Raw genomic sequence first — 26,192 nt, 5'->3', positions numbered from 1 at the left:
TTAAATAGTAGCAGACCCCCTTTCCGCTTGCGTGTGAATTGTTGGCATCAAAGTAGTCCAGCCCTTTGCAGCATTTTCCAAAATTCTGCTGATTTCTATGAGATAGAGTGAAAGTGCTGCATGATCTACGGTTTATCCAAAAGGATTCTTTAAGGGTAAAAATCAAGAGCAGTTGTTGATATTTGTACTTAACGGGATATTTTGTTTGCCAAGATGAAATGTCCATGACTTTTGTCTCCCTTTAATAAACATATAGGCCTAGAAATTGGGTATAGCCCCGCTTGGGGCGTTAGAATTGGCGCAGCGCAAAGTTTATAGCCAGACGCAACTTATCGCCACCTGGCGCGATATTGGGTTGCATCGCCCCTAAAGGTGATTGAGGCACGAATTCAGGCGTTACACGGGACTCCTAATGCGCTAAACTTCCGGCGCAACCCAATATCGGAGCGGATGGACGCAGCGCAGGTGCTCTCAATTACCGATGACCATGAGACTTCCAGGCGCCGGCCAGCTCTTAAAGGGGTGGGGCAGTCAGCTTCAGCATCCACACTCTGCGCCTTGCAGGCCTCAGAATCGGCGCAGGCCCTTCTCTGGTGCTAAAAACTTGGACCAGATGGAGAAGGTGAGACAGAGAGCAGAGCGCTTCACCAATGAGGCTCTGGAGCAATTGGTGGCCGCAGTGGAGCGTCGGCGAGATGTTCTCTACCCAGACAATGGCAGGAAGCTGAATCATAAGGACTACCGACGAGCTTGGAGGGATGTATGCCAGAGGGTCAACTCCAGCAGCATGGTGACCAGGAGCCCTGTCCAATGCAGAAAGAAATTCAACGACCTCACTCGGGTCGTGAGGGTGGGTGTTGTTTCTGCAAACTTCTGCATCCCTTCATTTGCACCTGACTTTATGGCTACAGGGTGGCCTGTGCCCCATTGGCCATCTGCCAGCAATCACCCATGGCCCTTTCTGGGCACACACATGCACATTTGACTCAAGGCGTCATGTAAGGGCTCTTGCACCATGGGGGGCATGAGATGATCACTCAGGGCATCATGTAAGGGCTCTTCCACCATGGGGGGCATGAGATGATCACTCAGGGCATCATGTCACATAACTTCCCCTCCTTTCCCCTGCAGTCCAAGCTGGCGAGGATTGGCAAAGACCAGCTTCGCACCGGTGGAGGACCTCCACAAGAGGTCACTCTCACGGATCTCGAGGAGAGAGTCCACCAGATTCTTGGAGGACGTATGAGTGGTCCTGTAACCACTGCAGCTGCTGACCCCATTGTCGACAGCGATGGTAAGGTTCTCACCTTTTACAACTGTCTCCTTCCACTTGTTCCCCCCGCCAGCATGCTTTCTCACTGTGGACCCATGTCATAGCCTTGCCGCAATCTGGCATCCCTTGCTGCCAAGCTGTCATTTTGCTAAAGCCACTCTTCCACCTCCCTGCTTTCAGATACTGCATCACCAGCTCGGGAGCCGGGCCCTCAAGCTGCCATCGCCAGTGCCTCCGAAGGCTCAATGAGAAAATTACTGTCCAACAGAAGGTCAGCAACTCTCTCCAGCAACGATCAGAATGGCCAGCCCAAATGGCTGCAGCTTTTATACTAGTGCTGTCCCCTTTAAATAGCGCCCCCCGAGTCCGAGAAGGGCCTGGGAGCGCTCCATCCAACTGTCACTAATAGCGCCAGGCGGAAAGGTTGCGGGCGCCACCGAATATCCGGTCCGGGGCGCCAAAAAGGCGTTGCACACTGAAATGACGTCATGATCTGCCTGCGCCCGCGGGCGCGCGCAAAGAGTTAGCGCCGGCGCTAAAAGGATACTCAATATGGGAGGTGGCGCTATATTCACTGCGCCCGCCTGAAAATTGGGTAATGCCCCAGTTCTCGGGCTCTTTAGGCGCTAATCGCTGGTGCTACCAACCGAATTTCTAGGCCATAATGTGACATTTTTTAATGGTTTTAAAAGTAAAAATGCCTCTCAATCCATTTCCTTGGAAGTCTGTACTTTTAAGTATGTTAACAATGATTGCTTTCATTTCAATGTATAGTTTTGCACACTTTTATAGCTTCATTTTTACTTATGCAAGTTTATCAAATGTTCATCTAAACAGGTTCATTTAACACCTCATTATTCACTAACTATTGGTTTCTAGCCAATGTTGTCATGTCCCTCTAAAGCACCATGTCACTGTAAACATATAAATAGTATCTTGTGGCGGATCGCCACCTAAACGGGCGCAATCCACTTTTCCGTCTGATGCGCTATCAATAACTCAAAAGACTGGGATTAAGCGAGTAACTAACAGACTTTTATTAACAAGAGAATGAAGGTGCGCCTCGAGTGGTCGACCGGTCCAGAATACAGAGGGACTGTGGAGCAGTCACCTTTATACCTGGACTCATGGGAGGAGTCAGCCGAGGCATGTACAGGCATGTACACAGTGGAATACAAACAGTGGTTTACCACATTCACCCCTTGTTTAAAAATGAGTCCGGCAGGGTGAAGTGTATTAAAAGTTAGTGTATTGTAGTCTCTCCGGAGGTCTTGTCTGCCACTGTGATCGACGTGGCGACGGCAGGAGTAGTGAAGTTTCCGGCGTCGAGTCCCGTGTAGGCTGGGGCACTGGTGTGTAGTCCTCGTGGGTGTCGAGCGGGTCGCAGGGACCAGGCCTGCCATCTGCTGGGGCTGGATATTGGATCGTGGGGGGGGGTGGTAGTGGGTTGTGGGTTACTGCGGCCCCCGAGGGTGCGAGGTCTCGTATGGAGACTGTGTCCTCCCGCCCGTCCGGGAACGCAATGTAAGCATACTGGGGGTTGGCGTGGAGGAGGTCGACCCTCTCGACCAGGGGATCCGTTTTATGGGTCCTCACGTGTCTTCTCAGTAGGACCGGCCCTGGGGACGTCAGCCATGGCGGTAGCAATGGCCCCGATGTGGACTTCCTTGGGAAGACAAACATTATCTCATGAGGGGTGGTGTTAGTGGCAGTGCAGAGCAGTGACCGAATAGAGTGGAGCGCATCGGGGAGCACATCCTGCCAGCGGGAGGTCGGAAGGCCCCTAGACTTTAAGGCTAGCAGGGCGGCCTTCCAAACTGTCGCATTCTCTCTTTCCACCTGTCCGTTCCCCCGGGGGTTGTAACTGGTGGTCCTGCTTGTGGCAATACCCCTAGCGAGCAGGTACTGGCGGAGTTCGTCGCTCATAAACGATGAGCCCCGGTCGCTATGGATATAGCTGGGGAAACCGAACAGGGTGAAGAGGTCGTTCAGACATTTAATGACCGTGGCACTGGTCATGTCCGGGCAGGGGATGGCGAACGGGAAACGGGAGTACTCATCAATAATGTTGAGGAAGTACACATTGCGGTCGGAGGAGGGGAGAGGCCCTTTAAAATCGACGCTCAGGCGCTCGAAGGGGCGAGTGGCTTTTATCAGGTGAGCCCTGTCTGGTCTATAAAAGTGCGGTTTGCACTCAACGCAGACTTGGCAGTTCCTGGTCATGGTCCTGACCTCCTCAATGGAGTAAGGCAGGTTGCGGGCCTTGATGAAGTGGAAGAACCTGGTGACCCCCGGGTGGCAGAGGTCATTGTGGAGGGCCCGCAGTCTATCGATCTGCGTGCTGGCGCAGGTGCCACGCGACAGAGCATCCGGGGGTTCATTGAGCTTCCCGGGTCGGTACAAGATCTCGTAATTGTAGGTGGAAAGTTCAATTCTCCACCTCAAGATCTTGTCATTTTTGATTTTGCCCCTCTGCTTGTTGTTAAACATAAAAGCAACTGAACGCTGGTCAGTGAGCAGGGTAAATCGTTTTCCGGCCAGGTAGTGCCTCCAATGACGCACGGCCTCCACAATAGCCTGGGCCTCCTTCTCAACAGTGGAGTGTCTGGTCTGCGGGCGCTGGAGGGTTCGTGAAAAGAAGGCCACGGGTCTCCCCGCCTGATTAAGGGTAGTGGCCAGGGCAAAGTCGGACGCGTCGCTTTCCACCTGGAAGGGGATGGATTCGTCCACTGCGTGCATGGTGGCTTTGGCAATGTCTTCCTTGATACGGTGGAAGGCTAAGCGGGCCTCTGCCGTCACGGGAAAGGAGGTGGACTTGATCAGCGGACGGGCCTTGTCCGCATAGTAGGGGACCCACTGGGCGTAATAGGAGAAAAACCCTAGGCACCTCTTCAGGGCCTTGAGGCAGTGGGGCAGTGGGAGTTCAATAAGGGGACGCATCCGGTCGGGGTCAGGACCGATGACTCCGTGTTCCACAACACAGCCAAGGATGGCGAGGCGGCTTGTGCGGAATATGCACTTCTCCTTGTTATACGTCAGGTTCAGGAGTTGGGCGGTGCGGAGGAATTTTTCGAGGTTTGCGTTATGGTCCTGCAAGTCATGGCCGCAGATGGTCACATTGTCCAGATATGGGAAAGTGGCCTGCAACGCATTTTGATCGACCATCCGGCCCATCTCCCTTTGGAAGACGGAGACCCCGTTGGTGACGCCAAAGGGAACCCTAAGGAAGTGATAGAGGCGGCCGTTTGCCTCAAAGGCAGTATACTGGCGGTCCTCAGGGCGGATAGGGAGCTGGTGGTACGCTGATTTCAGGTCAATGGTCGAGAAGACGCGGTACTGCGCGATCTGGTTGACCATATCAGCTATGCGGGGGAGTGGGTAAGCGTCCAGCAGGGTGTAACGATTTATTGTCTGGCTGTAGTCGATGACCAGGCGCTGCTTCTCGCCGGTCTTAACGACCACAACCTGGGCTCGCCAGGGGCTGGTGCTGCCCTCAATAATCCCCTCCTTCAGGAGCCGCTCCACTTCGGTTTTAATGAAAACCCTGTCCCCGGCACTGTATCGCCTGCTCTTTGTGGCGATGGGCTTACAGTCGGGGGTGAGGTTAGCAAACAGTAGGGGGGGGGGTGACTCTGAGTGTGGAGAGGTTGCACCTGGTGCGCGGCGGGCAATTTTGAAGCTGCTGGCTGCGGACTGTGAGTGGGGGAGGGGTCCACCGTACGCCATCGTAACACTTTTAAGGTGGCACTGAAAATCTAACCCCAGTAGAACGACAGCGCAGAGGTGGGGCAGGACCAGAAGTTTAAAATTATCGTACACAGTCCCGTCTACTACGAGTGTCACCACGCAGTAGCCGCCAATGTCCGCCGACTGGGACTCGGAGGCCATAGAAATCCGCTGGTGCGCAGGCAGGACTGGGAGAGAGCAACACCGCACCATGTCGGGGTGGATGAAGCTCTCCGTGCTCCCAGAGTCAAAAAGGCAGATTGTTTCGTGACCATTTACCTTAATGTCCATTGTGGACCGGACCAGTTGGTGCGGTCTCGCTTGGTCCAGCGTAACGGAGGCCAGTGTAGGGGTCGGTGTGTCGCTGCGGGTATCAGATGAGGCGGTGTTGGGGGCCTGTTTTGTCCCGGCTGTCGTCCAAGATGGCGGCGTCCATGATCCCCATGTGGCTGGAGGCGTCCAAAATGGCTGCTGTTCCGGTTGTTCGCACATGGCTGGGGAGGCCCAAGATGGCGGCCCGCACGGCCCACACGCGGCGCTGCTGGGGTTCGGGGTGGCTTTGGCTCTGCAGACGCTGGCGTAGTGTCCCTTCTTCCCGCAGCCCGAGCAGATCGCATTTTTTGCCGGGCAGCGCGCTCTGGGGTGTTTGGCCTGGCCACAGAAGTAGCATTTCTGGCCTTGGGGCACTGCTGTCTGGCCTTGGGACACTGCTGCGGTAGTTGGGCCGTTGCTGGGATGTGGCTGGGGTGGCACGGCGCTATGAGACGGTCCTACCGTGTCCCAGGCTGTCGTTCCCCGCGGCGTCCACGGTGCAGAGGAGTAGGCATCCATGCCCCGGTAGGCTGCGTCCAATGATAGTGCGAGTTCAGAGGCCTTGTTGAGATCGAGGTCACTCTGCTCCAACAGTCGCTGTCGGGTGTAATTGGACCTGTGGCCTGCTACAAAAGCGTCCCGGATATGTTCCTCTGTATACACGGCGGCCTTTACATCCTTACAACCACAGGCCCGGCCAAGCACAGACAGTGCCTGAAGGTATTCCTCGGTCGATTCCCCAGGTTGTTGTTTACGACTCCCCAGGAGGTGCCTAGCGTACACCTCATTCACTGGGCGCGTGTACTGGTCCTTGAGGAGCTTGATAGCATCCACGTACGAGGTCGCGTCCTGGATGACCGAGTATACTCGGTGGTTCACTTTGGAGGTCAGGACATCCAGTTTGTCCTCGTCCAATTTGACCGTTGCAGCGGAGGCGATCAGGAATTTTTCAAAACACCTAAGCCAGTGAGTAAACTTGGTGGATGAGTCCGCCTCCCGATGATCTAAGTCCAGGCATGCTGGTGTGAGGATCTTCTCCATTATAAAAATCTTGTTAATAAAATTGATGCGCTATCAATAACTCAAAAGACTGGGATTAAGTGAGTAACTAACAGGCTTTTATTAACAAGAGAATGAAGGTGCGCCTCGAGTGGTCGACCGGTACAGAATACAGAGGGACTGTGGAGCAGTCACCTTTATACCTGGACTCGTGGGAGGAGTCAGCCGAGGCATGTACAGGCAAGTACACAGTGGAATACAAACAGTGGTTTACCACACCGTCCGTGGACAATAAATCGGGCACCTTGCCTTTAAGAAGCATGCTGCCTTTAAGGCATGACAAAGGAGCGGGCGTCGCCCTCAGTGTGTACTCAAAAGCGCGGGCGTCGCCCTCATTCTATTTTCGGGTTTAGCAGAGAGAAGAGCTGGGGCAGCCATCTCTCGAGAATGTAATAAACGCCATGTGTTCCTCAGATCAGTTCGGCCTCCATTCGTGTTCCGTGGCAGCCTCAACATTGGTGACCCCAACGCTCAGAACGTATTCCGAGCACTGCAATGGCGGACACGAACGCAGTTTCCGTGAAACTGCCGGAGTTTTGGGAAAACCAGCCCGAAGCCTGGTTCCTCCAAGCTGAGTCCTGATTCCGGCTGCGACACATCACCACAGATGGGACGAAGTATGACTACCTCGTCGCATCACTCGGTAGCTCCACAGTCACGAAGGTCTGGATAATGCTGCAGAACTCACCAGAGGAGGGCAAGTATGCACATCTTAAGGCCGCGCTCCTTAAAAAATTTACGACCTCGACATACCAGCGAAACTGCCGCCTCCTCGACCTTCCAGGCCTCGGTGACGCCTCACCGTCAGACCTCCTCTCCCACATGCTCTCACTCACCGACGAGAGCCCACCCGGGTCCCTCTTCCGCACGCTGTTCATCCGCCAGCTACCTCCCAGCATCCGCCCAGCGATCGTGGCGCCCGGCCTCACGGACCTAGAAGCCCTGGCCGACGAGGCCGACAAGCTGCTGTCCGCTCACTCCAGCCGCGACGTCGCTCCGGACCTGGCAGCCACAGCCTGGGCGCGCCCCTCACCGGCCACCACGCGGCCACAAGGCCCAGCCACGGGGCCCACAGGGCCTTCGCGCCCCACAAACCCGGGCTACTGTTACTACCACGCACGGTTCGGCGCCAGGGCACAATGGTGCACACCTCCCTGCTCCTTCAAGTCCGCCCCCGTACCAGCCCCCGCGATGGCCTTGGGCCACGCGGGCTCCCTGCTGTACGTCACGGATGACAAAACCGGCCGCCGGTTCCTGTGCGACACTGGAGCTCAGCACAGCATCATCCCGGCCTCCGCCCTCGACATCCAAAAGGGCGAACGAGGACAGGCGCTGGCTGCCGCTAACGGCTCGGACATCTGGACGTACGGCACCCGCACAGTCACCCTCGACCTCGCTGGTCGCCGCTACCGATGGGAGTTCATCACTGCCAAGGTACTCTCCCCTCTCATCGGCGCAGACTTTCTGTGCGTCCACGGCCTACTGGTAGACATCCCTCGACACCGCCTCGTGGACAGGAACACCATGTCCCCCATCCTGGGCGCCATGGCCCCCCGTCAACCCGCCGACATGGCGTCACAGTGCCACGCCCGGGCCACGGATGACTACTCGGCACTCCTGGCCGAATTCCCGGCCCTCACCAACCCGACCTTCTCCGCGGAGGTCGCCAAACACGGGGTGGAACACTTCATCCCCACCACAGGCCCCCCAGTGTACGCCCACGCCCGCAGGCTGGACCCGGCCAAACTGGAGATCTCGCGGACCGAGTTTGCCACTATGGAACAGCTCGGCATCATCCGCCGCTCCAACAGTCCCTGGGCCTCCCCACTCCACATTGCCCCCAAACTAGGTGGGGGTTGGCGCCCCTGCGGGGATTACCGCCGCCTCAACGACGCCACCACCCCTGACCGGTACCCCGTGCCGCACATTCAGGACTTCTCGGCTAGACTGGCCGGCCGCTCAGTCTTTTCCAAAGTCGACCTGGTGCGCGGCTACCACCAAGTCCCCGTCCACCCCGCGGACGTCCCCAAGACGGCCGTAATCACCCCCTTCGGGCTTTTCGAGTTCCTGCGGATGCCCTTCGGCCTCAAAAATGCGGCCCAGGAATTCCAACGGCTCATGGACTTGGTCCTTCGGGACCTGAAGTTCCTGTTCATCTACCTGGATGACATCCTGGTAGCCAGTTCCTCCAAGCAGGAACACCTCGAACACCTTCGCATCCTGTTCGGGTGCCTCAGCGACCACGGGCTCATCCTCAGCCCAGCCAAGTGCCAGTTCGGCCTGGACAAGATCGACTTCCTCAGCCACCACATCACCCATGCTGGGGCCATTCCCCTGCCCACCAAGGTGCAGGTCGTCCAACAATTTCCCCGCCCCACCACCATCAAAGGACTCCAGGAGTTCCTCGGGATGGTGAATTTCTACAACCGCTTCATCGCCAAAGCGGCGTCCCTCATGAGGCCCCTGTATGAAGCCCTCCGGGGCAGGAGCGGCAAGATGGCGGTCGAATGGACGGCGACGTATCAGCCGCCTTCAACTCCACCAAGACCGCACTCGCCGATGCCACCCTGCTCGCGCACCCACGGCCCAATGCCAGAGTAGCACTCACCACGGACGCCTCCGACCACGCGGTCGGCGCCGTGTACGAGCAATGGGTCAACAGCGCCTGGCAACCACTTGCCTTCTTCAGCCACCAACTACGCCCCCCGGAGGTCAAGTACAGCACCTTCGACCGCGAGCTCCTCACGCTGTACCTGGCGGTCCGCCATTTTCGTTTTTTGCTGGAGGGCCACCCCTTCACTGCGTTTGTCGACCACAAACCCCTGACATTCGCAATGGCAAAGACAACCGACCCCTGGTCCGCCAGGCAGCAGCGCCAGCTCGTGGCAGTGTCCGAGTTCACCACGGACATCCAACACGTCTCTGGCCGAGACAACGTGGTAGCCGACTGCCTCTCCCGCCCCGCCATCCACGCCGCACACCTGGCAGTCGACTACGCTCAACTCGCAGCAGACCAGCTCACGGACCCTGATCTGCCCTCCGCACCTACCAACCTACCAGGGCTACGTCTGGCCGACGTCGCCTGCGGCCCGACCGCAGTCACGGTCAAGTGCGACATATCCCTATCTCAACCTCGGCCCGTCGTCCCAGCGTCCTGGCGCCGCCAGGTATTCGAGATTTTCCACAACCTCTCCCACCCCGGCGCCCGCGCATCCATCAAATTGGTAGCCAACCGCTTTGTCTGGCGCGGCCTTCGCAAGGATGTGCATACTTGGGCCAACTCCTGCCTAGCCTGCCAACGGGCCAAGGTGCAGCAACACACGAAAGCACCCCTCAAGGAGTTCACCGTCCCTTCACGTAGATTCGACCACATCCACGTGGACATCGTCGGGCCCCTGCCGCCGTCGCAAGGCCACACGCACTTGCTGATGATCGTCGACCGCACCACGTGCTGGCCTGAGGCAATTCCACTGACCTCTACCACCACCGCCGACATCGCCAGAGCCTTCGTCAGCACCTGGGTCGCACGGTTCGGCGTCCGCTCCGACATGACGTCGGACAGAGGTCCGCAATTTACCTCTGAACTCTGGACCGCCATCGCACGCAATCTCGGGGTGACCATTCACCGCACCACAGTGTACCACCCCCAAGCCAACGGACTGTGTGAGCGGTTCCACAGATCCTTGAAGGCATCTCTTCGAGCCAGCCTCCAGGATGGCGCCTGGACTGACCGACTCCCGTGGGTCCTCCTCGGCCTGCGCTCCACGGTTAAAGAAGACCTCCACGCATCGGCAGCAGAGCTCGTTTACGGCCAGCCACTGCGCGTACCCGGCGAGTTCCTGCCCACCGCCACGACACCCTGGTCAGCCGACCAGCAACGCCACGACTTCACCTCACCGGCGCTACAGTTCGCCCCGGTGCCCATTGCCCGGCACGGCGAATCCACCTCACACGTCCCGCTAAGCCTGCACCAGGCACGGTTCATTTTCGTCCGGCACGACGCCCACCGCGGACCCCTTCAACCCCCGTACGACGGGCCCTACAAAGTGCTACAGGCTGGGGACAAATTTTTCGACCTACAAGTGGGCGACAGGACTGAAAAAGTGTCGGTTGACCGACTCAAGCCAGCACACTCGGAGCCCGGTGAGCAGGTCCCAGTAGCTCGTCCACCGCCATGCGGCCAACCTGCCCTCAAGCCAGTACACCCGGCTGCTCCACGCCCAGCCATTCCACGTCCACCGGCGTCCTACAAGAGCCGCTCCGGCCGGCCCATCAGACCGCCGCACCGTCTCGTCCACACCTCCTAAGCGGATTCTGAAGGGAGCTGTGTGGCGGATCGCCACCTAAACGGGCGCAATACACTTTTCCGTCCGTGGACAATAAATCGGGCACCTTGCCTTTAAGAAGCATGCTGCCTTTAAGGCATGACAAAGGAGCGGGCGTCGTCCTCAGTGTGTACTCAAAAGCGTGGGCGTCGCCCTCATTCTGTTTTCGGGTTTAGCAGAAAGAGCTGGGGCAGCCATCTCTCAAGAGAATGTAATAAACGCCATGTGTTCCTCAGATCGGTTCGGCCTCCATTCGTGTTCCACGGCAGCCTCAACAATCTCACTAATTTTTGTACTTTCACATACCTTGCATACCTGAGTTTATATAATTTGCGAGAAATCACTGGTAGACTTCAGAGATTTGGATGAAATTAGACAGTTTGACTCATTTATCTTAGTCAGAGAACAGGAACATGGGAATCCATCGCTTCAGTTAAATACTGAGATCCCTTGTGAATGGAACGCTTCTTATATTTTATTCTTTAAGACGATAAAATCCTTTATTATGTATCAAATGCTGAATTTTGTAGGGTCAAGTCCCATGAAACTTAATAAAATTCATTAGTATCATGCCATCGAGGTTCTTTTTTTATAATGTGTTCTAGATTTTTGAGCAGACATTAGGAAATGCAAAGTAGAACTCACAGCTAAAAAGATTAAAGAAGACAGGTTAGTGCTGACTCCAATATATCATTTGCCCCCAATGTTCTAAGTTTTAATTTTATAACATACTGTCGTACTTTTGTTTCTAACGCTCCTTAAAGAAAGCACCAGGACGCACTGTAAGGTTTGAACAATGGATGAGTTGAAATCACACTGCACGATATTACTATTAGGTCCCTGTGATCTTGCTTTGCCTGCTACTTCAACAAAATTGTTAAAATTTCAAAGGAGTTTCATACGAATGCATTAACATTCAGTACTATTGGAGGAAGATTTCAATACAGTTAGACTACCTTTTATCCGAACTTCCGAAAACCGAAACCCTCTAAAAACCGAAGGTTTTTTCGTTCAGCGTAAGTCGTGCGCACGACATGACCAGAGTGGCGCACGACCCCGACCCCCGCCGACGACCCCCCGCGGACCCCCCCGCCGACCCCGACCCCCGCCGACCCCCCCGCGGACCCCCCTGCGGACCCCCGCCAACCCCCCCGCCGACCCCCCGCGGACCCCCGCCGACCCCGACTCCCGCCGAACCCCCCCGCCGACGCCGACCCCCACCACCGACCCCGACGACCCCCGACCCCCCGCCGACCCCCCCGCGGACCCCCGCCGACCCACCCCCGACAAATTTCCCAGTCTTATAAAATACCTTCCGAAATCCGAAATTTTCCGAAAACCGAAACACGGCTGGTCCCGAGGTTTTCGGATAAAGGATAGTCTACCTGTACTAAGCAAAATCACGTGATTTCACTAGAAATAGCACTCTGAGGAAATCTTTCCACTATGTCTAGGTGGGAATGTAAGTTGTGAGGAGGATGCAAGGAGGCTTCATGGGGATATAAACAGGCTAAGTGAATGGGCAAGAACATGACAAATGGAATATAATGTGGAGAAATGTGAAGTTATCCACTTTGGTAGGAAAAATAGAAAGCAGAGTATTTTTCAAATGGTGAGAGATTGGGAAATGTTGTTGTTCAGAGGGACCTGGGTGTCCTTGTACACGAATCACTGAAAGTTAACATGCAGGTACAGCAAGCAATTAGGAAAGTGTAATGATCAATAACATGTCATTCTATAGTGGACACTAGGTGGAGCCGTAGAGCTGTGTAGAGCTGTATATAGCTGTATGTATATAAGACTACACTACCCAGCTGTATGTATATTAAGACTACATTACCCATGAGGCACTAGGCTACCCACAAGGCAGCAGTCAAGATGGATGCCTCTACAGATACTGTACCTCGTCCACATGTACTCATTAAAAGTGTCTAGCAAAAGCTAGCTGTGTTCATAATAAGAATGTCTATTTATTAATGAACATAAGAGAAAGCAAATGGTATGTTGGCCTTTATTACAAGAGGATTTGAATATAAGAGTAAAGACGTCTTACTGCAATTATATAGGGCCCTGGTGAGACCACACCTGCAGTATTGTGTACAGTTTTGGTCTCCTAACCTTAGGAAGGATATGCTTGCCATAGAGGGAGTGCAACGAAGGTTCACCAGACTGGTTTCTGGGATGGGGGGATTGTCCTATGAGGAGAGATTGAGTAGACTAGGCCTATATTCTCCAGAGTTTAGAAGAATGAGAGGTGATCTCATTAAAACATACAAAATTCTTACAGGGCTTGACAGGGTAGATGCAGGGAGAATGTTTCCCCTGGCTGAGGAGTCGAGAACCAGGGGTCACAGTCTCAGAATAAGGGGTCGGCCATTTAGGACTGAGACGAGGAGAAATTTCTTCACTCAGAGGGTGGTGAATATTTGGAATTCTCTACCCCAGAGAGCTGTGGAGGCTCAGTCATTGAGTATATTCAAGACAGAGATCGATAGGTAAATCATTTCAAATCTGGCCCTTCATCAGAAAGAATACTTCCGATGATGGGTCCCACAGAAATTATTGACCTATCTTTCTCAGCCAGATGCTGGCCAACCTGCCCTACAGTTCCGTCACTTTACTTAATGATATTCTAAGAGGACAGCCGATATTCACCGAAAACTGTAACCTCCTTTAGCTCTAAAGACTTAGTTAGGCATGAAGTTTATTCTGAAATCGTGATCTTTAATGGTTTGTGCGCAGTCTTTATCTTGAAACTGGAGGAAAACTGACCGGTGTAAGCGATTTAAAAAAAACTGTCTCCTGCTGTTTACCTGCTTTAGTGACCTTGTGTGAACTCACAGCATGAGGCATATATTTGTTGTGTGACAGCTGGTATGTTGGGAACTTTTGACCTGTCATCTGCTACATTAATCACTGAAATATTAATTTAAAAGAATTCTCTTATGTTCTCGTGCACAAACCAGTATGTTAATCAGATTGTAGGATCAGGATGAGTTTGCTCTGTGTGTGTGAATTAGCTGGTGCTTGGTTCTCTCCTGTAGAATTGAAATAAATTTAGTAAATACGTAATACATAGCTGCAGACAAGATGGGATAGTCTGTGTAATGATACTGCAGAACAAATTGGTGCAGAGAACAACTGGTGATTCCAAATGTGTTGAGTGTAGGATCAATCTTGCCTCCCATGGGCAAATGGCCTGCTATCAAATACTCGTTGCCTGAGCTTGCACCTGAAGCAATTGTGAGATACCGGAGAGTCATCCATGCCATTGAAAACTGCATCAGGACCTACAGGAGAGGAAGAGTGAATTTTTTGAGGAGGACAGCAAGGGAACAGAAGGAAGTGTTGAAGTAAAAGTCAAGTTCTTCCTCTTCCCACACTGCACTCAAGCTGCCCTCATTAGTCCTCAAAGTGAGAAACACCAGTCATATATGAAACCAACACACCCAGGTTGATGCATCAAGAGGCATGATTGAATACAAAAGCAAAATACTGTGAATGCTGGAAATCTGGAATAAAAACAGAAAATGCTGGAAACACTCAGCAGGTCAGGCAGCATCTGTGGAGAGAGAAAGAGAGTTAATGTTTCAGGTTGATGACCCTTTGTCAGAACTGGCATATTCATGGCACGATTGAACAGTTTGGAAGACTCTCCTCAAACAGATTTTCTTCTCTCCTCCTCAAGATGTCTCAAATCAGCCAATCAAACTTCCTCCTGAGGAAGCCTCAGTGATGATGAGGTGTCCAATTTAACTTCCCTTGTTGAAAGTTCAGCACCTTAATGCTGTAGCTATAGGCTGCCTTAGCCAACAGTCAATGAAGAATAATATTGGGTGGAGTGTAAAACCAGTGTTCCACCCATTGCCATGGGTTTCCCAGCCAGCAAGTTAGGTTAAAATAACCCCCATTGTGTCTTGAGGGAATTGAATTAACATCACAAGTAAAATCAAGGAAAACCCAAAGAGGATAACTAAAGAATGAGTAGGGCCTATTAGAGACCAAAAAGGTAACCTGTGTGTTGAGGCGGATGACGTGGGTATGGTTCTTAATGAATACTTTTCGTCGGTCTTCACAAAAGAGAGGGATGATGCAGACATTATAGTTAAGGAGAAGGAGTGTGAAATATTAGATGAGAAAAACATAGTGAGAGAGGAAATATTAAGTGGTTTAGCATCTTTGAAAGTAGATAAATCGCCAGGCCCGGATGAAATGTATCCCAGGCTGGTAAGAGAAGGAAGGGAGGAAATAGCGGAGGCTCTGACCATCATTTTCCAATCCTCTCTGGCTATAGGTGTGGTACCAGAGGACTGCTAGCGTTGTACCGTTGTTTAAAAAGGGAGAAAGGAATAGACCGAATAATTACAGGCCAGTCAGCCTAACCTTGGTGGTGGGAAAATTATTGGAAAAATTCTGAGGGACAGTATGAATCGTCATTTAGAAAGGCATGGATTAATTAAGGACAGTTAGCATGGATTTGTTAAGGGAAGATCGTGCCTGACTAACCTGATTGAATTTTTTGAGGAGGTAACAAGGAGGGTCGATGAGGATAACGCGTTTGTGGATTTTAGCAAGGCTTTTGACAAGATCCCACATGACAGACGGGTCAGAAAAGTATAAGCTTATGGATTCTAAGGAAAAGTGACAAGTTGGATCCAAAATTGGCTCAGTGGCAGGAAGCAAAGTATAATGGTCGACAGGTGTTTTTGTGACTAGAAAGCTGTTTCCAGTGGAGATCTCCAGGGCTCAGTACTAGATCCCTTGCTTCTTGTGGTATATATCAGTGATTTAGAGTTTAATGTAGGGGGCATGATTAACAAGTTTACAAATGCTACAAAAATTGGCCGTGTGGTTGATAGTGAGGAAGAAAGCTGTAGACTGCAGCAAGATATCTATGGACTGGGCAGGTGGGCAGAACGGTGGCAAATGGAATTCAATCCAGAAAAGTGTAAGGTAATGCATTTGGGTAGGGTTAACAAGGCAAAGGAATACACAATCAATGGTAGGATGCTGAGAAGTATAGAGGGACCTTGGAGTGCATGTCCACAGGTCCCTGAAGGTAGCAGGGCAGGTTGATAAGGTGCTTATGAAGGCACACGGGATACTTTCCTTTATTAGCTGAGGCATAAAATATAAGCGCAGGAAGGTTATGCTTGAACTGTATAAAACACTAGTTAGGCCACAGCTAGAGTACTGCGTACAGTTCTGGTCAGCACATTACAGGAAAGATGTGACTGCACTAGAGAGGGTACGGAGGAGATTTATGAGGATGTTGTCAGGACTGGAGAATTTTAATTACGAGGAAAGAGTGGATAGGCTGGGTTTGTTTTCTTTGGAACAGAGGAGGCAGAGGGGAGATTTAATCGAGGTGTCTAAAATTATGAGGGGCCTAGATAGAGTGGATAGGAATGATCTATTTCCCTTAGCAGTGAGGTCAATAACCAGGAGGCAGAGATTTAAAGTAATTGGTCGAAGGATTAGAGGAGAGCTGAGGAGAACTTTTTTCACCCAGACGGTGGTGGGGGTCTCGAACTCACTGCCTGAAAGGGTGGTAGAGGCAGAAACTCTCATCGCATTTAAAACGTACTTGGATATGTACTTGAAGTGCTGTAACCTACAAGTCTACGGACCAAGTGGGATTAGGCTGGAAAAGATAACACTTTTTCAGTTGGCACAGACACGATGAGCTGAATGGTGTAAATTGTACCGTAAATTTCTATGATTCTGTGAAGGACAACCCAGTAATCCTGTTATTTCAACCATATATGTTAATTCAGCTCTGCCACATGGTCAGACTCAGCATTTCCCTGAGCCAATTCTGCTGATTCTATAATCAGCACTTGCTGCTTCAGCAGAATTAGACAGAAAAAATGCTAATATTAAACATAATTTTTCTGAACCATTTGTATTCAGAAATACTACTAGTGAAACTACTTGAACCTACTTAATGGCCAGCAATCACAAATGACCATAGGAGTGTCAGTTTTAACCTCATTAAACACTAAGCAATAACTTCAGGGGAAGAGCTGTGGCAACTCTGGGGAAACAACCAAAGCATCTTTTACACCAGTTTCCATGGTTTCCACTGCTGTTTGGCTAAAGTTACACTGGTGAAGCAAGATAACCCCCAAAGAAATTCATCCCCCCCTCCCTCCAGAGAGTTTGCGTACCCATGGGGTGGTGCACTGGACACTCTGCCAGAAGGTCCTGAGGTTGACTGAAATTTGAATTCACAAGTTCATAAGATAACTACAAATGAGGAAGTCCATTCCACCCATATTAATTCATCCATACAGAGAGATCCTAATGTGTCCCCACCCCCAATCCCCCCATTGTAGCATCCAATTGCTTCTTACATGATCCAGGGTTTTTGCTTCCATTACTTTATCTGGAAGTTTATTCTACACATTGATCATTCTTTGAAGAATTTCTATTTTTCACCCATTTTTTAATCCATTCCCATGATTACCTTGAATCCCCACTTTCAGTTTAATTAATAGCCTTTCATGTGGAATTTTATCAAAATGTTGCCTCTCCCAGGAGATTACATGGCTACTGGTGGCTTGGAGGTGCCTCGGGCATCATGACTGTGTGGGGCAGGCTTGATGGTCTTTTCCTGCCCATCATTTTCCGATGTTTGTAAAAATGTTTTGGAAGTCAAGTTACACCATGTTATGGGGCTTACCACAGTTTGCTTGGGTTGTCACTTCCTAAAAGAAATCAAGGAGGTTGTTCAGTCAAGATCCTCTCTTTGGCCAGTCAGGATCCTCCAATTCCGACCTTTTGCGCATCCCCAATTTCCTTCACTCCACCATTGGCGGCTATGCCTTCAGCTGCCGAGACCCTAAGCTCTGGAATTCCCTCCCTAAACCTCTTCACCTCTCTACCTCTCTTTCCTTCTTTAAGTCGTTCCTTAAAACCTATATGTCCTAATATCTCTTTGTTTAACTTGGTGTCAAATTTTGTCTGATGACGTTCCTGTGAAGCACCTTGGGACATTTTACTACATTAAAGGCACTATATAAATACAAGTTGTTGTTTGGTCAGTCAGGATCTTCCCCTTCTGAATCAATGCTGGCTGTGGCTAACTAGATTGTTTTCATGCTTTTCATTAATTTTCCAACCAGCTGCCAGAGACCAGCTGCCAGACCGATCACTAGTGTGTTACACTGGAGAACTCCATCTCAATAGCAGAGGAACGATAAAGGGTTTAATTGCCACAACCAAACGTGGCCTGCAATCAAGTAGAAACATAAAAATCATCCCATCCATGTAACCAGTGGTTGGTGGAGTGGAACACCAGTCAGAGCTATAATTCCTCTTTTGCCATTTGGGCTTCATTTGGATTTGGGCAAATTTGCCAATATCAGTGAGCCATCTGGGAAGAGAGGTGATAACTGATGCTTGTTACATCGGCCCTGAATTTGCGGTCGGAGGCGTATCTCCGGAGTACACCTCTGGCCTGTGAACTATTTCCATACTTATCTCCTGACTCCACAGCTACGGAGAGTTCCCTTCTCGGGCCTGCAGGCGGTTGCCTGCGTAAAGGCCCTTGTATCCTAGGGGTGCACGCGGTTTGCAAGTGTCCCTGGGATCACGTGGGCCCAGTCAACCAATCAAAAAGGGGGATTCCTATGATGCTTATGAGGATTCCATTTACGTACGGAATCCCCATAAGCATATTAGAAATCCCCAAATAAATAAAAATTCACACCATTTAAATAAAAATTAGTGTTCCCATGTTCAAAATTAATTTAAAGACCCTTTAATTAAGCATTTAAAATAAAAATTTAATTTATTGAAAAATAAATTCTAACATTTTAAAACAGGCCAAAATTTACCTAAACTAATTTTAATTTTAAATGTATGTGTATGTTTTAATCATGTTAAAAAATTTATTTTAACATTTATTTTAACCCTTACGCTGGTAAAAGAAGGCCTTATGCTTTTATCAGGCATAAGGATTTCGTAGGCATTCGCTGGGCAGTAGTTGGGCAAATAGCCCAACTCTGCACCAGCAAAAGCGTTTTTGCAGCGGATGCGAAGGATCTGTCAATGTGAAACTTGACAGATCGCAAGTTCCAGGTTTTCGCGCATGCGCAGCCCACACAGAAACCCGGAAACGCCGGGGCCTTTCAGAAGGCTTCCAACAGCGTACGCTGAGCATACACTGCCAACACCACCATAATGTCAGGCCCATCATTCAAACACACCTCCACTCAGAGGAGAGTGCCGAGGGAGTGTAAGCTAAGAGCATGTGTGTGAGTAGCATGATGTTATGCATAGTATATCAATTTATAAATGTGTTCATGATTTTGCTACACCTAGCAGACAGTGGAAGTCTTAACCTCCTAATGTCCTTTATTCACTATAATTGCAAGAGGAATTGGGGACTTTTGGCATAGATTTTCTGATTGGTGTTAGTTAATGTGTTACAACCAGTATTACCGTAATCTAGGCTTACATGTCGAACTTTTCTATTAATAATACCGACGTCTATTTCTTGATTTTTCAGGTGAATCCTTTTGGTGTCTGCTAGATATTGTTCCAATTAAGAATGAAAAGGGAGAGGTTGTACTGTTCCTGGCTTCGCATAAGGACATCACTGATAGCAAGAACAATTTGTCACCAGACAGCACAAAAGATCCAGGTAAAGAATGTTTTTGATAAAGTCGCACTGACTTATCTACAAAGTACTGAATGTGTAACATGGGAAATACTTCACTGTCCCAGTCCATTGTACTAGTTTTATTTACTTAAAGGAGCTTGAGGCTCTAAATGGCATGGTTAGTGTAGAATAATTATCACCAACAATAGTTTTAATGGATGTCAAGTGGTGGCCATCTAAGACAAAGGGCTGGATTTTGTCAATGGAGACGTGCTGGAGGCGGGACTTCTGGTTTTCGGTTTCAGTCCCGCCCTCAGCGACGTCAGACCAACCCACGCTATTTTCCCTTGATTGGCCTTGTTAAGCCGGCCAATTAAGGGAAAGCCGGTGACAGATGACGTCAGCGTATGACGCTTTGAGAAGCTGTCAAACACTGACGATCTCTGTTCTAAGGTAAGCCTTTGCACAAAGGCTCACCTAGACATCTCTCCTCGGCAGAAAGCAGATGGCTGCTGTATCTGAGAATGCAGCAGCCATTCTGTCATCGCTGCCGTTGAGATGAGGCACCCCCGAATCCTCAACAGTTGAAGCCTGCAGAAAGAAGCAAAGGTAAGGAAACTTTTTCCAACAATTTACACTCGCCTCTCAAACTTACCTGTCCACACTTGCACCCATCACTCACCTCTACAGCTGACATTTCGACCCCTCTCACCCCCGCAGACCCACTGCTCACCTCGCTGACCCTGGCGAGGTGCGCAGCCATTGGGAAGCCAGCAATTGCAGGCGTAAAATGGGGAAAAGCCTCAAAACTGCCTGTTAACTACCTGGTAACAGGCAGTTAATTGGATCGAATCCCCTTCCCGCCTCGAGGAGACGGGTCCCTGCGCGACTAGGGGACCCGCCTCCTGGGAAGATGGCACGGAGGCGGGTTGGTACCCGCTCCCAGTTTCTGCCATTTTCCCGGCAGTCCCGCCTCCTCAGGGCTGGTAAAATCCAGCCCATAAGGTGGTTAAGTAGATGAGTTGTGCATTCTTACTCCTGGCCTCATTCCTCAGGCACTGCTTGGTACCTGTGATAGCAACATACTGGTTGGGATTGTGGCTTTTCCAAAAGGTTAGTGAGTAACATCATCATGGATTGGCATGCATTGGCATACATATCTGCCCCCCAGAGAGTGAGTATATTTCCTTTGAAAGGTTAGTTTGGATTGATTAAATGAAATAAGGTGCAGTTGTGTTCTCTTTCATTTCAACTACAAAAAGACAGCTCTGAAATAATTGATAAGAGACTTCGTAGATCAGAGAAGTTTACTTAAGGATAACTTTTTTATTGAAGTTGGGCCCACTGAAGATCAGGCCAACATTTTTAGTATCCGTATATCTGGGCGGACTTCTATACATCATGGACCTGCTGCCAGCATGTGTTTAGAGGTCATCCTGTAATCTAACCTGGTTCTTTTACTGCTGCACCTGTACTGTTTATACTACAGGGCAAGTTCATACATAATGGATCTATACAAACATGCAAAAATAAGGTGACAAAAACACTCTCAGGCCCATCAAACCTGACCCATCTAGAGAGAGAGTAACCACGCACACCTTTGATCCACCTTCAACCACGCAATGGGAGAGGGGATAAACCCTGAAACATTAATTTATTTTCCTCTCTCCTAAAATGCTGTGCCTCCCCTGCTGAGTGTTTCCAGCATTTTCTTTTATTTTGTCTCAGATTGCCAGCATCTGCAGTATTTTGTTGTTTCATTTTTGGGGAAATTCCTTCCCAAGTTCCTAAAGCAAACTGAAAGAAACCACCATATCTCATAATTACTGATTATTGCATAAATTAGCAAATGATCTGTCATTTGGGTGCGATGTTAAACCGAGGCCCAGTCTGCCCTCTTGAGTAGACCTAAAAGATCCCACGGCACTATTTCGAAGAAGAGCAGGGGAGTTCTTCCCAGTGTCCTGGCCAATATTTAGCTCTCAACCAACATCACTAAAAATCAAATTATCTGGTCAATATCACATTACTGAGGTGAGGTTCAGACCCTTCTACATTGGTGAGCAGCAGGTGAACTGCCTTAGTTATAAATATTTTCTATTTTAATTCTTTGTGATCCTTTAGACAGATGAGCCATTGACAGAAGGCCGGCATCAGTTACACAGTTCAAAGTTCCAAGCTGTTCAAAGAATTGTTGATCTAAAAGCTTTCTCCCATTAAAGCTTTTTAAGTCATGTGCTTCATGAATAAATAGCTTTCTTTAGACAAACTGAGCTGCATCAATGACTCACAACAGACTAATCATCAAACAGTTCACAGTAATTGCAGGTTTCAGGAACATAGTGCAACTGTCTTAAAGAAATGTACAAAAGTCAAAGAGCACATGGAACCTCTGTACAGTTGTGGCCAAGAAGAAACGGGCCAGAGTCAGCAATTCAACACAAACAAAAGTTAACAGTAATCTGGTCACTCAGCAATCACTTCTGACGTCCTGAGAGTCAACAGCATCTATTGCTTTGACTGCGACCAACACCAGCCCACTGGGCGCTGAATCTGCGGCCACAGGCATCTGCTGAATGGCTGGCTCCATGGCTCTAGCCACATCCTGCAGGCCCTGAATGACCGCTACTTAGAGACTGGAAGGCATGAGTTAACGTGCCCTCCAGTCTGTCACCCCTTCCCCCATCCCCTAATTCTAACCTAAGTCTTAGGAATTCCCTGCGTGGTCACTTCTGCGGGCTGCCGCACCTGATTGCCGATGATTCCCCCAATGCATGCCAGTACTGTACTTGTAATGTGCTTCGGTGTAAGTTGCTGTCGGCAATAGTGGCACAGAGACTGCCACAATTATCGGTATAAATTGTCGATAAGGCCGATCCAGAAAATACATTTTTTTTAAATGATGCTTATCCTTACATACAATTGCAGCTTGCTTTGTAAAAGTGCTGTAGGTAATTCTGCATTTGAACTAGCATCTCATTGCTGTCAGAAACAAGCAGTACATAATATATCTCTTCATATGGGTCTAGACAGAGTAGGTAGAGAGAAACTGTTCCCGTTGGCGGGTCGAGAACCAGAGGACACAGATTTAAGGTGATTGGCAAAAGAACCAAAGGCGACATGGGGAAAAACTTTTTTATGCCGTGAGTGGTTAGGATCTGGAATGCACTGCCTGAAAGGGTGGTGGAGGCAGACTCAATCGTGGCATTCAAAAGGGACAAATGTAAGAAGTCACACACCAGGTTATAGTCCAACAGCTTTATCTGAAATCACAAGCTTTCGGAGCGCTGCTCCTTCTTCAGGTGAAGTGGAGAAATGCATAAAGACACAGCTTATATAGTCAGAGAATCATGTCAGATGTTTACAGGTAATCTTTCCAACTGCCATTTATCACACCTCAGCAGAGAGATAATCACAGCAATCAAAGGTGTGAATGGTGTCCAAACAGGTCAGTCAGGAAAACATTACATCAAAGAACAATAAAAGTTGATTTGATTTGATTTGATTTGATTGAAGGGGTCAAATATTGCAGATGCTGGGGTCTGTATGAAAAACAAAAAAACAGACAAAAAACATTTTTTTGCTGGAAATCACAGCAGGTCCAGCCGCATCTGCGTAGAGAGAACAAGCCAATGTCGACTCGAGTCTGGATGACTCTGCGTCAGGTGGGGTTACATGTAGCGTGACATGAACCCAAGATCTCGGTTGAGGCCATCCTCATGGGTGCGGAACTTGGCTATCAGTTTCTGCTCGACAATTTTGCATTGTCGTGTGTCTCGAAGGCCGCCTTGGAGAATGCTTACCCGAAGATCGGAGGCTGAATGTCCTTGACTGCTGAAGTGTTCCCCGACTGGGAGGGAACACTCCTGCCTGGTGATTGTTGCGCGGTGTCCGTTCATCCGTTGTCGCAGTGTCTGCATGGTCTCGCTGATGTACCATGCTCCGGGGCATCCTTTCCTGCAACGTATGAAGTAGACAACGTTGGCCGAGTCACATGAGTATGTACCATGTACCTGGTGGGTACACAGATGCGGCCGGACCTGCTGTGATTTCCAGCAAAAAAAATGTTTTTTGTCTTTTTTTGTTTTTCATACAGACCCCAGCATCTGCAATATTTGACCCCTTGTGACCCCACCTCATTGTTCTTTGATGTAATGTTTTCCTGACTGACCTGTTTGGACACCATTCACACCTTTGATTGCTGTGATTATCTCTCTGCCGAGGTGTGATAAATGGCAGTTGGAAAGATTACCTGTAAACATCTGACATGATTCTCTGACTATATAAGCTGTGTCTTTATGCATTTCTCCACTTCACCTGAAGAAGGAGCAGCGCTCCGAAAGCTTGTGATTTCAAATAAAGCTGTTGGACTATAACCTGCTGTTGTGTGACTTCTTACATTTGTCCACCCCAGTCCAACTCCGGCATCTCCACACCATTTCAAAAGGGAGTTAGATAAGTACCTGAAGGAAAAAATCTGCAGAGCTACGGGGAAAGGGCGGGGGAGTGGGACTAGCCGAAGTGCTCTTGCAGAGAGCCGGCACGGGCTCGACGGGCCGAATGGCTCCTACTGTGGTGTAACCATTCTGTGATTCTATGATATTTCCCAGCAGCAGAGGGTTGATGAGGGTAGTGCGTTTGATGTAGTCTATATGGATTTTAGCAAGGCCCGCATGGCAGACTGGTCACGAAAGTGAAAGCCCATGGGATCCAAGGCAAAGTGACAAGTTGGATCCAAAATTGGCTCAAAGGCAAGAAACAAAGGGTAATGGTCGACTAGTGTTTTTGTAACTGGAAGGCGGTTTCCAGTGGGGTTCTGCAGGGCTCAGTACTGGATCCTTTGCTTTTTGTGGAATATATCAATGATTTGGACTTGAATGTAGGAAGTATGATTATGAAGTTTGCATATGATACAAAAATTGGCCGTGTGGTTGATAATGAAGAAGAAAGCTGTAGACTGCGGGAAGATATCAATGGACTGGTCAGGTGGGCAGAACAGTGGCAAATGGAATTCAATCCGGAGAGTGTGAGGTAATGCATTTGGGGAGGGCTAACAAGGCAAGGGAGTATACAATAAATAGTAGGACACTGAGAAGTGAAGAGGATCAGAGGGACCTTGGAGTGCACGCCCACAGATTCCTGAAAGTAGCAGGACAGGTAGATAAGGTGGTTAAGAAGGCTTATGGGATACTTGCCTTTATTTGCCAAGGCATAGAATATAAGAGCAGGGAGGTTATACTTGAACTGTATAAAACACTAGTTAGGCCACAACTAGAGTACAGCATACAGTTATGGTCACCATATTACAGGAAAGATGTGATTGCACAAGAGAGGGTACAGAGGAGATTTACGAGGATGTTGCCAGGACTGGAGAATTTTAGCTATGAGGAAAGATTGGATAGGCTGGGGTTGTTTTCTTTGGAACAGAGGAGGCTGAGGGGAGATTTAATTGAGGTGTATAAAATTATGAGGGGCCTCGATAGAGTGGATAGGAAGGACCTATTTCCCTTAGCAGAGGGTTCGATAACCAGGGGGCATAGAGTTAAAGTAATTGGTCAGAAGTTTAGAGGGGATTTGAGGAGAAATGTTTTCACCCAGAGAGTGGTGGGGGTCTGGAACTCACTGCCTGAAAGGGTGGTAGAGGCAGAAACCCTCATCACATTTAAAAGTACTTGGATATGTACTTGAATGCCGTAACCTACAAGGATACGGACCAAGAGCTGGAAAGTGGGATTAGGCTGGATAGCTCTTTGTTGGCTGGCACGGACAAGATGGGCCGAATGCCTCCTCCTGTGCTGTAAATTCTGTGATTCTCTGATTTTCCTTCCACACCATGTTATAAATTTACCTCCAGAATATATGATGAGCAATTCAGATTGTTTTCCCCAACTTAAGTGGTACGTTCTGAATTTGAGAAAGGAATGATTGGACTTCAAAATTCATTTTAACATTTGAAACAAATTTGAAGAAAGTAATGAAAATTTGGAATGTGCCTTTCCTTTAGAAAATAGAACTTTAATCCAAGATTGAATCGGTGTAACTTACATGTTGCACCACATATAGCCTGCTATATTGATTGGCAATGTTATTAATGAATTATAGTATGTCTAAGATATCAAATTTAAAGCTAAGAAAAGCTCACCACGTTCTAATATGTGTGGAATCAGTTCATAGAATTGAACAGAATTGTGTTTTTTATTCAATTTATCTTCCCTTTTACTCATGTTTACCATTCTAGGAATGCCATCCCAAGAATGTTAGACGCCTTTTAGTACTTCGGCCAAGTGAACATTATTCACGTGAACCTTAGCTTGAGTATTGGACGCTATTCCATCATTAGGTAGAATTACATAGAATTTACAGCACAAAAATAGGCTAATCAGCCCAACTGCTCTATGCCAGTGTTTATACACCACATGAGCCTTCTCCCACCCCCTTCACTATCCCTATCACTAGTCTTCTATTTCTTTCTCCCTCATGTGTTTATCTAGCTTTCCCTTAAATACATCTATGCTATTTGCCACAATTACATGTGGTAGTGAATTCATATCATGGGGCCATCACAGCTGAGCTTGATTTGTTTCAACTGATATCTGCACACGCTCACTTACAGCAAGGTCATTGGAAGTGTTCCTGCCCATTTTCCCTTTTAGCCTGGGGCTACGAAGACCAATTGATAGCTTGCCTGATTCAAGCCATGATATAATGACTTATCTAACTGAGTGGACAGAGTGTATCTTGCTGTTGTGTTGGCTCGAGACTTAGAGTTGGACATAGCTGACTGAGCATGCGGCGTGACAGTTTGGAATTGGGCTGTTTGTATGAGATTTGTAGTGATGGAGAGAGGAGAGAGTAGAGACTGGGTGGGGATGTGAGAGTTGTGGGGGTG

At 49.3% G+C, this 26,192-nt stretch overlaps 1 protein-coding gene across 1 annotated transcript in view; it reads left to right on the top strand.

The window, feature by feature from the left end:
- The window catches only part of LOC147120193 (voltage-gated delayed rectifier potassium channel KCNH8-like), a 569,368-nt gene that overhangs the window by 434,286 nt on the left and 108,890 nt on the right, over nucleotides 1–26,192 (top strand). The window contains exon 3 of the mRNA XM_085984214.1: nucleotides 19,211–19,345. Within this exon, the coding sequence (XP_085840340.1) occupies nucleotides 19,211–19,345 (135 nt within the window). The remainder of the gene's footprint in view (nucleotides 1–19,210; nucleotides 19,346–26,192) is intronic.

This window comes from Somniosus microcephalus, chromosome 4 (genome assembly GCF_052327205.1).
Source record: "Somniosus microcephalus isolate GS21.2 chromosome 4, FLI_Smic_1.0, whole genome shotgun sequence".
Classification (NCBI taxonomy): Eukaryota; Metazoa; Chordata; class Chondrichthyes; order Squaliformes; family Somniosidae; genus Somniosus; species Somniosus microcephalus.
The sequence above is the reverse complement of the archived record's forward strand: the minus strand, read 5'-3'. Positions and strand labels throughout refer to the sequence as shown.